The 16,552-nt window shown below is 40.0% G+C and overlaps 1 protein-coding gene across 1 annotated transcript in view; it reads left to right on the forward strand.

The window, feature by feature from the left end:
• LOC130164589 (inactive ubiquitin carboxyl-terminal hydrolase 53-like) overlaps positions 1-16,552 on the forward strand; it is a 32,865-nt gene that overhangs the window by 12,749 nt on the left and 3,564 nt on the right. Inside the window, exons 6-14 of the mRNA XM_056369405.1 lie at positions 484-566; positions 771-855; positions 1,127-1,273; positions 2,883-3,032; positions 5,443-5,587; positions 6,879-7,025; positions 8,468-8,614; positions 10,766-11,558; positions 12,495-12,562. Coding sequence (XP_056225380.1) covers positions 484-566; positions 771-855; positions 1,127-1,273; positions 2,883-3,032; positions 5,443-5,587; positions 6,879-7,025; positions 8,468-8,614; positions 10,766-11,558; positions 12,495-12,562 — 1,765 coding nt within the window. The remainder of the gene's footprint in view (positions 1-483; positions 567-770; positions 856-1,126; positions 1,274-2,882; positions 3,033-5,442; positions 5,588-6,878; positions 7,026-8,467; positions 8,615-10,765; positions 11,559-12,494; positions 12,563-16,552) is intronic.

Raw genomic sequence — 16,552 nt, forward strand, 5'->3', positions numbered from 1 at the left:
AGTTCTATCTCTGAATCAAACAGATAATACGCCTTTGGACTAAATCCCTTAGGGGCACAGTCAGTGGATTTTGTTCCACCTCGACTTCAGGGCACCCAAATCCAGCAAATATTATGTCGGCCTAAATGAGGATTGCCTGTGTCAGAGGGAGATTGATAACTTCTGAAATTAAATTGGATGCCCAATAATGTCAATCATTTGAGTTGGGGACTTAAAAAGATTCGGTAGAACCCATAGTTTATAAGGCAAAGGAAGCAGCAAGACTGGCATGTCTTAATCTCTTGCCATAATTTATACAAATAAAAGATAGTTTATTTAGTAGGTTGAACGTTTCTGGTCTCCTTCTTTTGGAAAATAACATGTTGGCTTGACAGTTGGTCCTTGGCAGTGGCTACGCATGCAGAATTCACACCGGTTTATCTTTTTTGTTACTTTTTCTTGTGTTTGTCACCCTCTTGGTCTCCATCTCTCTCCCCTGTGCAGTCTGTGTGCCATAGCTGTGGGGCAACTTCCGACCCACTGCCGTTTACTGAGCTGGTGCATTATGTCTCTACCACCGCACTCTGGTAAGGCACAGGCAATATGAAACTTTTTTTGCTTCCCCTTTGTCATCTGTCCAGCTCCACTCTGTTTTTTCTTTTCACATGTCTTTCTGCATATATTTGTCTCATGGGAGTAGTTTAACTTTTTAGCTGATATTTCACACACACAAGTTTTTTTTTCCACATACCTTAATCTCTGTCTCTCACTCCTCGTCTCTTCTTTCTCAGTCAACAGACGCTGCAGCGCAGAGACGAGTCTTTCGGGGATCTGTTACAAGCAGCAAGTACGATAGGGGACCTTCGTAACTGTCCAGTAAGTTTTCAAAGTGCACCAGTTTGCTGCAAAAGCCTTTCATCGGAAATATGGCTACCATTGTCTCCTTTAAATGTTTGTTATATTTGATGGACAACCATAGGGCAGTTTTCAGGGACTCCCCTGAATCTCAGGCGTTTTATTTTTAATATTCATTTTTACTGACTAGCCAGTTCTGTAGTCTACATCGTAACTGGGTGAACTGGTTGCTTTTGGGTATTATTTTATTATTATTATTATCTTTTTCTGTGTCTTTGTTTTTCTTTTCCAGAGCAACTGTGGCCAGAGGATTAATATCAGACGGGTCCTCATGAACTCCCCAGAGATAGTTACCATAGGCTTCGTCTGGGACTCTGACCAGTCTGACCTCACTGAGGATGTTATCCGCTCGCTTGGACCTCATCTCAGTCTCTCTGCAGTGAGTGTCATTTCTTCAACAATTTATGTGTGTTTCCATTTTATATTTATTTTTATTACTCCCTTTATATTTTGTGACCTGTGGTGTGGAATTACAATATGAAGATTGTTGAAAGTGATGGGATGTTTTCACAAAAATAAAATGTCAAGGATATTTTTTTGTATAATTTTTCAAGTGGTCAGATTGAAAATTAAGAGAGAGACAAAAAAGGCAAAAATTACATACAGTCATAACATTTCATTGAACCTTTCAGATTAAGTAATTAATTATTTAACACAATATCAAATAACGCTCCAGACATGGTTCAATTTTCAGTATCTTCTTGGAATGAGTCCATTCACAGCTGCCATTTAGGGTCAGTTTATTTTGGTGCAATCGAACATATGTGGGAAATAAAGTGGGGATTTATTTCTCTGTAAGTCGGGGCCGTTGCATAAGCAGTCAACGCCCAATACCCAGTTGGCCTGCGCCACTGATCAAAAAGCCCCTGCTGGCCTTGGTCAGCTTGTCAAAAAGCCCCTCCCCTCATGTCTGTGTTTTGTGTGTTTTGAGTGTGTGTGTGCATGCCTGTCTGAGGGAACATGTGGGCTGACAGACAGCACTGAGATAGGGGGTACAAAAATATGTTTGAGACTGCTGTTGTTGTACTGTTTACATTCACACATTCTTGATCATAAGTAGGCAAAAACGTGGGCTCCTTTTTTGTCCGTAAAATCCCATCTCCCTATACATGCATATGGGAGGATTGTCTCCGGTGTTCACAGTGGCACACAACTTACTAAATATTCCTCAGTAGCCTGCTCACATCAGTCCACTCTGTTTGGTGGATGGGCTTCACAAGCAAAAACAAAATCAATCAGTATAGTTCACATCAGGGCATGCTCATATGCTACAAACATTACATAACTTCTTTTATTGAAGTATCCAAACCATTCATTTGACAGCTCCCTCTTGTGCATTTCCAAAGCATACCATCAGAAGAATTTGTCAGGACAACCCCCCCACCCACCCACCCCTCCCACTACTGTGCCACAAAGGCCTTGATTCATTAGAGAGTGTTTCATATGACTTTATTGGGTGTTAAAGGGAGCCCTCCACCCCGAACATTTGCTTTGAAATCTATTGTTGAGACTGTCAAAAGGGAGAGACAGAGAACTGGTTGTGCACGATACATGGGAAGGGGGAACAAGTGACTGTTTCACCAAAGCTTTCTCCACTCTCTCTCCATGATTAGTATTTAGACCATCAGTAAGAATACTGTGGAGCATGTTACTGTTACTCTAGATATGAAGTGCCGCTATGACAGTGCTGATTTAAACCAGCCCTTATTCATACTGATTGTCAGTTCATTCCCTCAGACCTTAATCTGTTAACAGATGGAGTAACTGATTCCCCTAGCTATCAACATCACTCATTTGCCTGCCCACTTACGATGATGCCGATAAGTAACTGGTGTAAATATTTGTGTGTGTGTGTGTGTGTGTGTGTGTGTGTGTGTGTGTGTGTGTGTGTGTGTGTGTGTGTGTGTTGTGTGTGTGTGTGTGTGTGTGTGTGTGTGTGTGTGTGTGTGTGTGTGTGTGTGTGTGTGTGTGTGTGTGTGTGTGTACAGCTCTTCTACAGGGTAACAGATGAACATGCCAAAAAGGGAGAGCTGCTGCTCGTTGGGATGATCTGCTATTCCAGCCGCCACTATTGTGCCTTTGCCTTCCACACCAAATCTTCCAAATGGGTCTTCTTTGACGATGCAACAGTGAAAGAGGTGACAAAATGTACACTAGTGTGGAAATCACTGGTCACTTAAATCAGTTTATACACAGAAAATGTGATCAATAAATTGTTTAAGCCAAGGAAAAATGTAAAACATGTACTAGTTCCAGCTTCTTTAAAGGTGGAGATTTGCTGCTTTTCTTTGTTTTATATCATTTTGAATTTAATTTATTTGGATTTTGAACTGGGGATCAGACAATACAGTCAATCTGAAAATGTCACTTGGGAAATTTTGTTGACTTTTTATAGATTTGAAAAATAATCAGTTAATCATATAAAAAATTGATAAGCGTAGACAACAACACAATTATTATGATAACATAGAGCTATTCCAACACACACCTAAAAGCATTACCGTAAATTTTTTATACAAGGATCCAGTTAATGAAAGACAGTAGGCCATTAGTCTTTGTCTAATTTGTTATTTTGCACATTTTTATAAAAATGTGCTATTATTTTTATTATAATAAAACATGGTTTGTTTTACAAGCAGCAGCAAAGAGTAGTGATGTTCAGTCTCTTATCTCCATCACCAAGTCTCTTTTTCGCCCAATAAGGGCCACATCGATTGCCCCTTGTGAGCCTCTGGGTTGATGAAGCTTTATTGCAGTGAACAGTCAGCTAACCCCCCAACCCCCCACCTCTATTTGTACTGCAATTCTGTCATTACAAAGCAGTAGTTACACGTAGCTTTACCAGTAAAGACGTTTTTACAGATTCCTTCACTGGTTAAAGTTGAAGGTTTGAAGTTAAGGGTCACAGTGTTTGTTTGTGCTGTCTATGTGTGAGAAAGAGGTTTATTTGTGTGTCTGTGTTTTGCAGGCACATGGTTTTGTGTATGTGTGTGTGCAGTATATAGTTTGTGAATCCTTTCATCCATTCTCCCCCCTTTCTTAAAACGTGATTCATTTGGCTGGTGTGCACATGTGAGCATATCTTTTGTCTCACACTCTGACAATTTTCTTGGGGACTGTGGTGCAGCGGCTGGCTGCCTGGCTCTGTGTCAATCCATCAGCAGCTTGTGCTGTGTGTGCAGCCGCCCACCCCCGACTGAGATGGAGGAGCTACAGTACTCAGCGCTTGCCAAGTCCATACCTGGATCGAAACTTGCTAGCATTTCTGTGACTCCCCAAGTCCCAGCCGCTAAATGACTACTGTAGTGTAACCCAATCACTGCTTTACAAGTGCATAAAAATTCTGTAATAAGAACGACAAAATACAGTTACTTGAAAATAGTAATTGCACCTATACCATGGCCATCAAGAATTCTTGATTGGATGGCTGGCAGGTGTTTATTTTTATTTTAGCTGACAGAATAACTGTACACCTTTGCATCAGTGTGAAATGATGGATAATAACAGCAACATAAAGGCCAGTAGTTTAGTTAAGTGGCTATGAGGTTGTGTCATAGCTATACATTTAGTCTGTGTCAATAAACCATTCAGGTGCAAATAACATTACATCCTCATGTGCCCTTAGCACAGCTGTTGATTTATAGCCTCAAGTTCACACCTTTCGGTCCAAGCCAGGAGTAGGAGGTGACTAAGAACTGAGTTTTTTTGTAGTGATTTACATAGGGAAAACATTTAGCATACAATGGAGGTTGTGCTAGCGTACATCCCTTCATCTGGAATCCATTTGCTATTTCTTTATTCACCTCTGCAGCACTCTTCCCTTTATCTTTCCTTTGTTTAGCTTTGCTCTTGGCTCCTCTTTACCTCATCTTTCTATCTCTCCTCCCCCTACCGTCTCCTGCCCCCTCTTCCCCCGTCATTTGCTTAATTAAGGAGCACACAAGCATCTGTTAGCCAGCAGCCTGTCTTTGTGGTGCCTTTGTGGCGAGACACGCATCTTATACAGCTTTACTAATGTGAATGTGTGATTTAACCTCAGTTATATTCACTCACAAATTAGACTATGCACAATAAAGGGGAGGTTTTGTAATTTATTATAGTTATTTTTGTTATAAAGTTGTTGAATTTTATAAAAGCTTTCAGACCATTTTCTGTTTGATTAAGATTGACTCAGGCTGTGACCCTCTGGTGATGTCAGTAGACCTGGGTATTAGTGGAAATTGTTCAGTTTGCAATAAGTTAAATGCTTTATATCAGATCACAGTTACACAACAGAACTTTTTTGATACCTCTTTTTAAAATGAAAACAGATGGACTCACAACAATTCTCCCATCATGTGTACAATCCATCTGCTTTCTGAAATTAAATTGGACCGTGGCTGCTTGTTTTGCACAATGCACACATCCTTGATCTGCTGAAACATAGGACCCATTAGCAAAAAACCCAATGTTTTACACACTCTTTAATATCTCCAAATCAACTGCTCTCAAACAAAGCATGTAGATGGCAGATTATTTCACTCAAATGTCTTGTCTTTTTGTCTTTAGATCGGCTCCAGGTGGAAAGATGTGGTCAGCAAATGTATCAAAGGTCATTTCCAACCTCTCCTCCTCTTTTACTCCAACCCTGACGGGAGTGCTATCACCGCGGCTGATGCCTCAAGACAAAACAGCAGCCAGTCCCAAGTGCAAGGTATGACATATCCCATCAGGGTTGTTTCAGAATCGGTCTGTATTTGTTCACTCTGACTGTGCCAACTTTTACTGGAATGAGGACCCTAAAAAGGAGTAGCTCAGAGGTCATCATGGTGACATTTAAAAATCCTCAATATCTACTATGCTGCTGTAGAAGCTCTGTTGGCAAAAGAGCTATACTAAATATCTATACTGTATCAAGTATGATGGGGTGTTGAGTTAGTGTCCCTTTCACTGAATGGTGACATCAATTCCTTTGCGATGCATTAATCTTGGCAATTAGTTCTGCTGAGCTTTATGTGTTCTTCTTTGCATTCACAAACCATAATCCCATCCCAAGTGACCTATTTGATAATAATGCCTTATCGTAAAACACCCATTAATATGAGGCTGAGGTGTGCAGATATAATTGTAACAAATGTGCAGGATGTGGAGGGAATAAAAGAAAAACTGTGAAGAAAGTTTTGGCACTACAAGCTGGTTAAATGCAACATCAAAGTTTAGCCAAACGTTTTTGGTGTTTAAACTCAGAGTGGCATGCCTTGTATTACAAATTTAGAGTCTGAAGATTGAGTTGAATGTTTGGCTGGTGAGTTAGTGTGATTTTCCTCTATATACCCAGCTGGAGTTAAGAGTTTGACTAAGAACACATGTAATCTTAAATGTGTAGATGGAAATTTTAATAAAGACATGATGTTTTTATTTAAAGTAAAATTCTTGCAATGCTGGTGGTTTATTTAAGCAGAGCTTTTACTCCCTTACTATACATACAATTAAGTATAAATAAAAATTTGCTTCATTTACAAGTCATTTTAAATGGAATTCAAATTCGAAGAAACACAACAAAACACAACATGTTACAGGACGTGTAAAATCCCACATCATATTGGTTGCCTTTGCGCGCAGTAATGGAAATTTGTTGATGACAACAGCTGAACATCTCCACTGGTTGGATTATATATCCCTGGATTTGTTTGGTTGGGGAGGTTTTTATCCCTTTTAAAGATCCTCCTCCAACTCTCCATGCTGGCCGTGCCCCAGGTCCAAGCTGTGGCAGCCGCATACTGCCCATCAGAGCTGACAGGGCGCTGGACCAAACTGGATGATCCTCCAAAAACCAAGAAGAACATTGTGTGGATTTTGTTATTTAAATTCTGTGTCTTAGTTTCAGGTGCAGTCTGTGTATTTGTTGATATATAATTTTTTGTTTTTATCAGTGAACTTAAATAATATAGTCTGCTCTTTCTTTGTTAAAAATGCATTAACGTTTCTTTTTTTCTCCTTTGCAGGCCTTGAATCTCCAGTGCCAGCCCCTAAGAAACTGGACCTCACCAGGGAGAATCTGAATGCTCTGTTGAGCCAAGACTCTTTCAAACAGAAGACCCCTTCAAGCTTCAGCAGGGGCAGCGCTCAGACCAGCGGAGGACGGGGACCAGGTAAGGGAGAAAATATGGAAGCAATAAGTGGGAGAGAGATTCATAACCCAAAATGTGGAGGAACACACCTCAAAAGTTCCCATTTTAACATGTTATTTAGTCAAGTGATCAGGACTGGAAAAAATCTCTTGTGCTGATGACTTGTGCTAAAGATATTCTTACTTGTTTGCACTGCAGATTAAACAGTGTTTTTGTTTTGTTTAGTTTTTTTAAAGAAAATTGTTCCAACATTACAAACAAGTACCAGTCCAAACAAACTAAGTTTTAAACACTCAGTATGTACTTGTTGAAATGGAGTGTCTTGCAGAGAAGGAAAAAACATTCTAACATGCTAGAGGGATGAGTCACAGTGTGTGGTGGTTGTCGTTTTTAGCGTTGAAAGATGGCTTAATTTATAAATATATATGTCCACAGAGTGGTGACAAGCAAAGATCTGGCATAGCAACAAGAGGAACAGATAATTAAATGTCTTCACTATAAAACTAAATCTGGTTATGTTAGTAATACAGAGGAGGAGGGGAGATTAGAGACCCTTGTTGAAGAGAGAGGTCACCAAAAACTGCCAATTCTCAACATACTTAAGCACGAGTGAAGAAGAGTGTAAATTGAGAAGAAGCGATTTGTTAAGTGAATGGCCTTAATGACAAGCCAATGAAAGAAAACCAGTGAAATAGCACCTCCTTTGATATTATTGTACGCTCTGTTATGTGGCTGTGTAAAGCTGCGAAGGTCCTTGAGATCTGTGCGTCATTGTTTCCCCTCACTTGAAAACTTGTTGGTTAAGCTGCGGTGGACGGAGGGAACGTTGCAGTCAGTACAATAAAACCAAAGCACTGAAGTTAAATTATGAAGTCCTGGTTAATCATGTTGTGAACTGTTACACATTCTGTTTTTTTGATGCTGAAGAGAATATGGAGTTCCAAAAGCATAGTCTCTAAAAACACCTGGTAGTCATGTTCTCCTCACAGTGATTCATGTTGAAATCTCAGACAGCTAACAGAACCACGATATGATCATGTTTTCCAGTGCCATGACTAATCATTGCGTTTCAAAGTGAATATCTGCCAGAGACAGAGGAGAGAAGTCTCTGCATGGCCATGTTTCCACCCTTTTGCCTTTGCCCTCATGTAGCACAAAATGTACTGTATACGTCAGCACAACAATGTGTTGTAAAATTGCCTCTGTCTACACACTCAGAAACTGCTCAGTGCTTTGAGGGTACTGGGGACTAAGAGGTGGAAAACAGTGACAAGAAAAAGGATGTACTGACAATAGCCATCTATATGTACAGTGAGATAAAAATACTTCTAATGGTGTCTGTAGTGGTGGAAATGCCCACGTGATTCGGCACAAGTTGCATTAATTGTATACTGACTACATACCCAATGTCCCTCATTGAGGAAATTATGCCAAATTAATTTTTTGTTTCTTTTTTGTCGTAGTGAAAATTGCCACCAGTGATCCCAAGAGTCGCCTCAGGGAGATTTCTCGAGAAGTTGCCCAGAGAGCAGGAGAGGTGAGGGGGATGCATCAATCCAGAAGAGAACCAGATAGGAGTGGTCAACGGAGGCTGGATTCTCGTTACAGAGGTTAGTTGCAGATATACTGTATAGTATGTGGATCTATAGAAGTAAACTGCACATGCAGTGCAACACATACACATGAGAATTGCCAGGCTTTATGATACAAAAGGCTAGCCCTCCACTTCCCAAGCCCTTATGTAACCCTTGGTTCAGGAGCAATGTGTCAGAAAGGGGATTAAGTGCTGACGTCTGTTGGAGCCTGCCTTGATCCCACTCTCTCATATTCAAAAGACATTGGTTCCCCTCTCTGTGGTCTGCATGGACATGGACAATAAACGCACGCATATCAAACCAAATAGTGATAAATACTGTATAATTTAATTAGAAGATGAATTTAACTTCAAAAACTCATATTTTTGCCATTACTTCTCCTTTTGACTTCTGCACAAGTGGAGTTTGTGTGTCAGTTCTAATCAGGCGGCTGATTGGTCTGCTCCTTTAATACTCCTTTAGTACATCAGTACTTTCAATTAAGTATCAGTGAGGGGATTATGAAACACAATTGTAACACACTCCCGAATCCACCATGTCAACCGCAGTAGTCTTTGTTAACAGCAAGCTCACATCCCGTTTTGACTGAGTGCAGTAGACTAAAGGAGGCGAGTGTTGTTGCCGTGAAATATTAAGGTGGGAGGTGACTCTAGAGTCAGTGTAAACTACCACAATAGGGATCATACCCAGGCCACCACTTTGCTAAAAAAAAAAACACTCAAGAAAAGCTTAACTTTGCTGCTGATATTGGTTTGTGGGATAACCCTAGGGGATTTCTAAGTGATCTCTGACTGTATTGATTCAGACATGTTACCACTGTCTGAGCCACAGCCTTTAGTACAGTTGACAACACTAAGCTGGTAGCAGAAACTCTTTAAAACACACTGTTATCATATAAGCAAGCAAAAACATAGACAACAATGTTTGAAGTGATTTAACTGTGGCAAACAGTCAGCAAAATCCAAAGCAAAAGTGACTCCATTTCATGGGCTTATTTCCAAGGGTTCACAGTTTAGTTTAGTACTAAATTCACTTTTTTGTTTTCACGTGAAAACTTGTTACCACAGATTGCTTTTCTTAGTGATTTAGACTCTAATACAGAGGACCCAGCCTCTGACTTAAGCACTGTCAGCTATACATTATAACAATACATTGTTAAATGAGGACTTGCACAATACAAGTTTTGCTTCCATGTAGGAAAAATAACTTTTTGACCTTTTTCCACTTTGATACTATTCGTTTCTCCATTCATTCTTTTATGCCCCATATTTTCAAAATTAATTTTAATTACCTTAGAAAGACCATTAGGTGCTGTTCAGAAATCTCTGTGATGGAGAGTGAAATAAAGGATTGTGAGGGCACCTATAGCGGCATGAGTGATCCAGTTTTGCAGGAAGGATGTTTGGCCATGTATTTTTGAGAGTGGCTGTTAGTGCTCAAGGTGTCCTTGGAATAGCAGACACACATCCGTACTACACTATCATGTTCAGTTTGTCCATTTGGGAAACACACTCATGTATGCATGTGTATACACACAGATACATACAACACAAAAGTGAAACCTTTTTGCCATGGATGCCTCTACATGAGGTTGCTACCCTCCAAGTACACACCACAGAAGAAAATCAACTCCTGTCGGTTGTAATTTACACCTTCCTGTCATCTGCAGACATAAATGTCAGTAACCCTGTAGTCGTCATGCCCTTCCCTCACTTTCTGCCCAACCTGTGTGTTCTTTAGCCCAGCATTTTTGGCCTTGGCGATATGTTGTGTTGATGTTATTCACTGTCTTTTGGCATCAGGTACAGCAGGAAAGATAAAACAGTTTGTAGAGAAATGTTTTTTTCAAAGGCTATTTGAATTGGTTTTGTATTGCCAAATTATTTGATTAAAAGTTGACAAATTTGATGTAACAATCTTTGTGGAATTCATAGGAACCTTGACTTTTTGGAGGTGGAAACATTTGAGTAGTATTGGTTATTTGCTTTCTTGTTGTATTTGTTGGTCAGAAAATTAAAAAAAAAACATGTTTCAATTAAAAATATTTACATTATTAAAGTACTACATTCTTGAATCAGTGACTTAAAAGAATCTTTTCAGAATATACTTTGCTTTTCAGGTTCTCTTGGTTTAACCCCTCATGAAACTTCTTTTACTTAAACTCAGATCCAGGTCAGGACAGGACCTACTCCCGCTCTGCCTCCCCTCCAGAGAATGGCTTCAAACAACACCTGGAGACTCGACTGTACAGTAGCCAAGGAAAAGGTCCCACTCGGGCTGAGCGAACACCCCATTTTGGCGGTCGGTCCTCCCATGAACCCTCTCGCTCTCACTCCAGAGTCCAAGTGCTACCCACTGTGCCCAGTGCCAGCAGTGGCCATCATAGCCGGAGACTAGACCAGCTGTCCAACGGCTATGATACCGACAGCAGCCAAGACTCCAGAGAGCGTCCTGGAAGTGGAGGGAACAGTCGCAACAGCAGGTCTAGCCGCCCGTGGAAGCCCATGCGGGAGGCGCTAAATGTGGACAGCGTTTTAAGTGCCATTGGTGATGGTAATTCGGTAAGTGAGGAGCGAAGGCAGCACAGCCCCCGGAGAAGACCAAGCAGTCAGTCACCCTCCCGTGACCGAGAGCGAGACAGAGATTTTACGTGGGGAGGGCGGGAAGAACGTAAACCCAAGAGCTTGATGACCATCTATGAGGACGAGCAGAGGCATGAAACTGGTGGCAGCCGAAGCTCGCTGGACTCAGATGGCCGGGGCGGCTACAGTGACAAGGACAGGTCAAAGGGCACAGGAACTCTGAAAGTGCGGAATGACAACTGGAAGATCCAACGAACTGAATCTGGATATGAAAGTAGTGACAGACTAAGCAATGGCTCAGCAAATCTTGACTCACCTGTGGTAGAGAACATTTCTTCCAAGGACCTGCGGCCCATACCTGAACTGCACCTGACAAGGTAAAATGGACTGTTGGATCAAAGTGTTTTTTTAAAGCCAAGTACACAAAATCTTACACCGCAAAGTATGGCGCAGAAATAGCTATGACACAATTTTTGCTGTGTGATGCCAGCAGCAGAATGTTGCTTTGTCATCTCATGGCCTACTCATGTCAGGATTTGACTCTAAAATGTGCTGCCATTTCTAAATAATTAAGCACTACAAACAAACTGTTCTAAGAATAGCAAGACCCATTTAACATAAATGCACACAAGGCAGATACTGCAACCTTATTATGCTGGGCTGTCATTTGTCGGCTTTGTAGTACAGGTCTTGTTTGGAGATAATGATCCCAACTAGCTGACAACTCCTGTATGCAGAGGGAAGAGCCAGCAGATAGCTGACTTCCTTAACTGCTATTGCATTATTCAAGCCAGTCTCCTGACAGTATATTAGTAAAATGCTCTTCAATTATTAATTCTTTAAAACACAGTTACGATGTTCTAGGTTCAGGCCTGAAGTGACTGAAAATATGAAAAAAAAAGAATTTTATTTTGGTGTGCATAGTGTATGGCTTTGCACTTTTACACTTCACAGTTCACTACAACATCTTTATACATTTCACAGGATTTACAAAGCATAGCATATAATAGGTGCCGGATTGTAATCATCCATAACAAAGGAAAAAAGAAAAAAAATCAGAAGGACCTGTTGTTTTGACAATAACATTGTTGTACATTTGCAGTCTTCACACAGAAAAGAATGTTGCAGGAATTGGTTTAAGGTCACACCTTTGTAAATCATTCATCATAAAAATATATATTTAGGCTGAGGTCATGAGGGTTTATTTTCCCTTTTTTGCTCATAGCAGGGGTCCATCTTAGTCCTCTTAAGTGGTTGGAATATCTTGTGGAAATCCACATTGCATGAATAATTCAATTTATTTTGTATTTTAGGGATCACTTCCCTCAGAAAAGCAGTGATGATTTGAAGGCTGACATACTGCGCTCTACATTTTCTACTGGTAGGTAAATCATTCTCACTTAAACCTGTATCTTATTTCTGCCCACAAATAACTTTGTTGTTGCAGTGTCTGCTTATTCTGTGTATTACTGGAGAAATGTGTGTTCCCTAGCAGAGAAAGCAAGCATATAAAACATGCGTGAAGATTTGTTATATTAAGACTTTTGGTGGTTTCATTTAGACAGAACTGTGAACATTTTAGGTATTCAGCCATTATTTCCAGCTTCACGCATATAAGTCCAGAAGAAATATGCATCCTTTGTGTTGCATAGTGGAAACAAGTCACAAATTAAAGTATCATTCTCCCACAAAGGCTTGGCCCTGACATTAAAGAAATTTCCTCTACCCGATAGACTTCCGTGTGTTGTTAGGATCTGAAACATTAAGATAGTACTCAGCAATTTCCTTGATTTATTGTTCCATCAGTTGTGTTAAGGTCACAGCCTGATTGAAGGGATACTGTATGGAAATAAGTGTGCTCCAGTTCCTCACTGACTGGCCTTGACCTTTTTTCCTGAGTAAAGTTTATGTTATGCAGCACACAGAAAAAATGTACATGGGCTTAAAGGAAACAGCAACCCAAGTTGAGAACAGGCTTTGTCTCCCAAAAGTGTATTTTTATAGGGAAAAAAGTCCAGTGAAGCTCACTTGTTTTTGACGGTCTTAATAACTAAATTAAATTAATTGGTCTCATTCAAGGCTAAGTGAAATACTTCTAACATATGTTTTTAGTCTTATTTGTATTAGGTTGTTTGTCCTTCCTTACACATTAAATGAAAGAAAAACTGAACAGACACAGATACAGAACCTCAAGGACATTGTTAGCTATTAACTGCAGTGAAAAATGTCCTTGCAGCAGGCAGTACAACAACTTTTAGATCCAAGGGGATACAAAATCAGTTTGAAAATAAGAAGTAAAAAATAATGAGCCACAAATAAATTGCAATAATGGTTATTTTTATCTTCCAGACAGGATGGAGGGAGATTAGATGACAATAATAGCACTAGGGGGTTTGTCGCCTGGACACTCTTCACATACTTCATCTCGGATATGCTTGGTTGTGATCTACATTATAAGAACAGAGTCAAAAGAAGGAAAATATTTTTAATTAATAAATATCTTAAAAATGTCCTACTAATTCCCTCAACAGGAATACACTGAGTTAATCCTGAATAAGAGGGGGAGATGAGTGAGCTTGTAGGGGCCACCCAGCTGTGCCCAGCCGGGCAGAAAATGCCATGACTGGGACTGTCAGAAGGTGGTATTCAAACATGAGGCAAATAAAATGTCATTTTGTGGCACTGCAGTTATTTCAAGGTTCAGATTAAGGCATAGAAACATAAGATGCAAACAGCAGCTCCAAATTTATCTGTCTTTATTTTTTATTCAGAGTTAAAAATAGCTTTAACACAAGTGTGGTGAGTTGAGAAACAGAAGCAGAAATGCATAGTGTTGAATGCTGGTCTTGTTATTGGCCTGTGAGCATCTGCACATGCAGAGTGATTCATGTGGAACAATCTCTGGCAAAGGGAAAAACACTTCAGCTGGCAGCTGCAGTATCCCTTCTTTTAACACACACACACACACACACACACACAGACACACACACACATATATATATATATATAATAACAACAACAATGATGTAATAACCCACATCCACAGTCTTTATGTTATAAACTATGTGTTCATAATTGATTCTACAAACCTACATTTTGTACAAAGGTTTGGGGGCTGTTTGCCCCCTAGTGTCTTTAAGGAGATATGACAGTGTCCACGGATCACACATGAAAAAAGAAGTGACACATTTAACCAGGTTCATTCACTTGCTTCCTCTTTAAATTGTAAATTTTTGTAAAACCTATTTTTGTATTTCTACAGCTGTTTTTTGTGCTAGTGTTCTAAAATTGTCTCATTGGGCCTTTGAAGTCTATTCTTCAGTAGCTATTTTAAAATCAGTATGGGATATTTATGCCCTGCTGTCTGCAAATTGTATCGACAAGCTGCAGTAAATGTGTCCAAAGTCAATTTGGCCTGTGTTCAGCTGTGGTAGTCTGGCGTGAGCTGCAGTGTCAGAGAAGCCTGAGCAGATTCCAGTAGTCCATTAAAGTCCAAAATCCTTTCTAAAAACACATTTATGTGGGAGGACGGTTGCTGGGAGCACAGTTGACATTTTGACCACAGGCATTCATCCTAATGATCGTTTGTTGCGTCAAACAAACGATCATCTAAAATCTAGGTCAGGGCTCCTTTTGCTCACCTTAATGACAACCTTTGGATTTTGTTTTTGATAAATCTCATTAGGCTACATGATACCGAAATGGTAGCAGTACATCCTGCATGTAGTAGTGTGAAAGGTCAGAGTTGTCAGGAGATGGGCTGGGAATTCCAGACACTTTAAAGTGCTATTTAGCCAGTAAATCACACCTTTTTCTCAATTTACCCTGATTGGCTCTGGTGGCTCCTGCAGACCTCATCAAGAGTCCATAGAAACACACTTGTAAAGCTATTATGGCTCTGTTTGCACTATCCATATCATCTACAAAGTTATTATTACATAAACAGAAGACTTGTGTACTTAACGCTACCCTCGTGTATGTGTAGGTTGAAAAAAGAAAAAGGAGTCATGACGACTTTTATCCTTTATCCGATTAAATGGATTTACTATCCATTGTGTTTGTTTGCATACATCTTCTGCAGCACATGTGTGTCCATGAGTTAGTGTGTTGAGAGCTGTAATGCTGCTCAGCTTAGTTGGCCTATTGACGCCACGTAACAAGCCAGTGACTGATGTGATAACCAAAGTGTTAATGCCATGGGATGAGGGCACATTTATATTGTGGCATATGACTTACCGTTCCCATGCTTGTGCCATTTCAACACACACTGAAACAAAGGCTGTTCCAAATGATTTTTAAGAATTGGAGATGACTTTTTGTAGTTCTGGCTGCTGACTGATGAAATTGTTGAAAACCTGGCATTCTTCCAGGGTTCATTTTTCCTCCTTACATTCAGGAGTTAAGGTCCTCATGATAGGCTGAACTGTAAATATGCATGTGAGTGTGATTGATGTTCAAGAATTTTAAGTACCCCAGACATCAGAACGGAGAGAACTACAAATCTCAATGTGAGAGCCTTAGAACTGAAATGTGTACTTTTTTTTTTTTTGTCACATCAATAAAACTTCAAAGGGCTGTTGGAGAAATTTTGCATGTACAGTTTCTCAAAACCTAGTTAGGGGTTTGCTTTCAGGGTCTGTATAGAGGCACATTTTCTATTTCCTATGGGAGTTTCTCTATCTGACAGCTGGAATAATTGAAATGATCTCAAATCACTTCTCTGTTCCCTGCAATTAAAAGTCCTGAATAACTTTTTAGTTGATAACAGCTCACAAACAGGTGTCTCTCTTGAACTTTATCAGAGTAATCCTCTATGCTGGGAAGTGGTCAGAGAGATGTCTGTGAGTGATTTACATGAGGAGAGTATCAGTGTTTAAAAGCTGAATATATAGGTCTTTATAAATCAGCCACTGATTGCTCACACATTTTGTAAGTGCAGAAAAGCATGTATGCATATAAAACAGCTTCATGTTCTTTAATCCTAGTTAACAACTTGATGCTTTCCAGTTAACATGGGAATGAGAAGGAAATTTTGTTGTACAGCACTTGGTGCAGTTTCGATATTACATTGAATGCAGCTGAACCACAGTTTAATCCATGCAATCACAGTACATGGACGGTTTCCCAGGCAAGCGCAGAAGGCCATGTAAACAGCAGGACACCTTGAATACATCTGTTTTTCTGGCGTTCGCAGCTGCAGCAGCGATCGCAAAATTCCACTGAAATGAATGTTTTCTGGATATCAGCCGAACCCTGAACCTGAAGAACTGATTCACATTGAATTTAGATTAGATTAGTCATAGTGATGATTTGATAGCTGTTGCCTGAAAAACATTTTGATTTCAACAGTAACAGACAGTCTTACAACCCC

The sequence above is a fragment of the Seriola aureovittata genome, chromosome 23, assembly GCF_021018895.1.
Source record: "Seriola aureovittata isolate HTS-2021-v1 ecotype China chromosome 23, ASM2101889v1, whole genome shotgun sequence".
Classification (NCBI taxonomy): Eukaryota; Metazoa; Chordata; class Actinopteri; order Carangiformes; family Carangidae; genus Seriola; species Seriola aureovittata.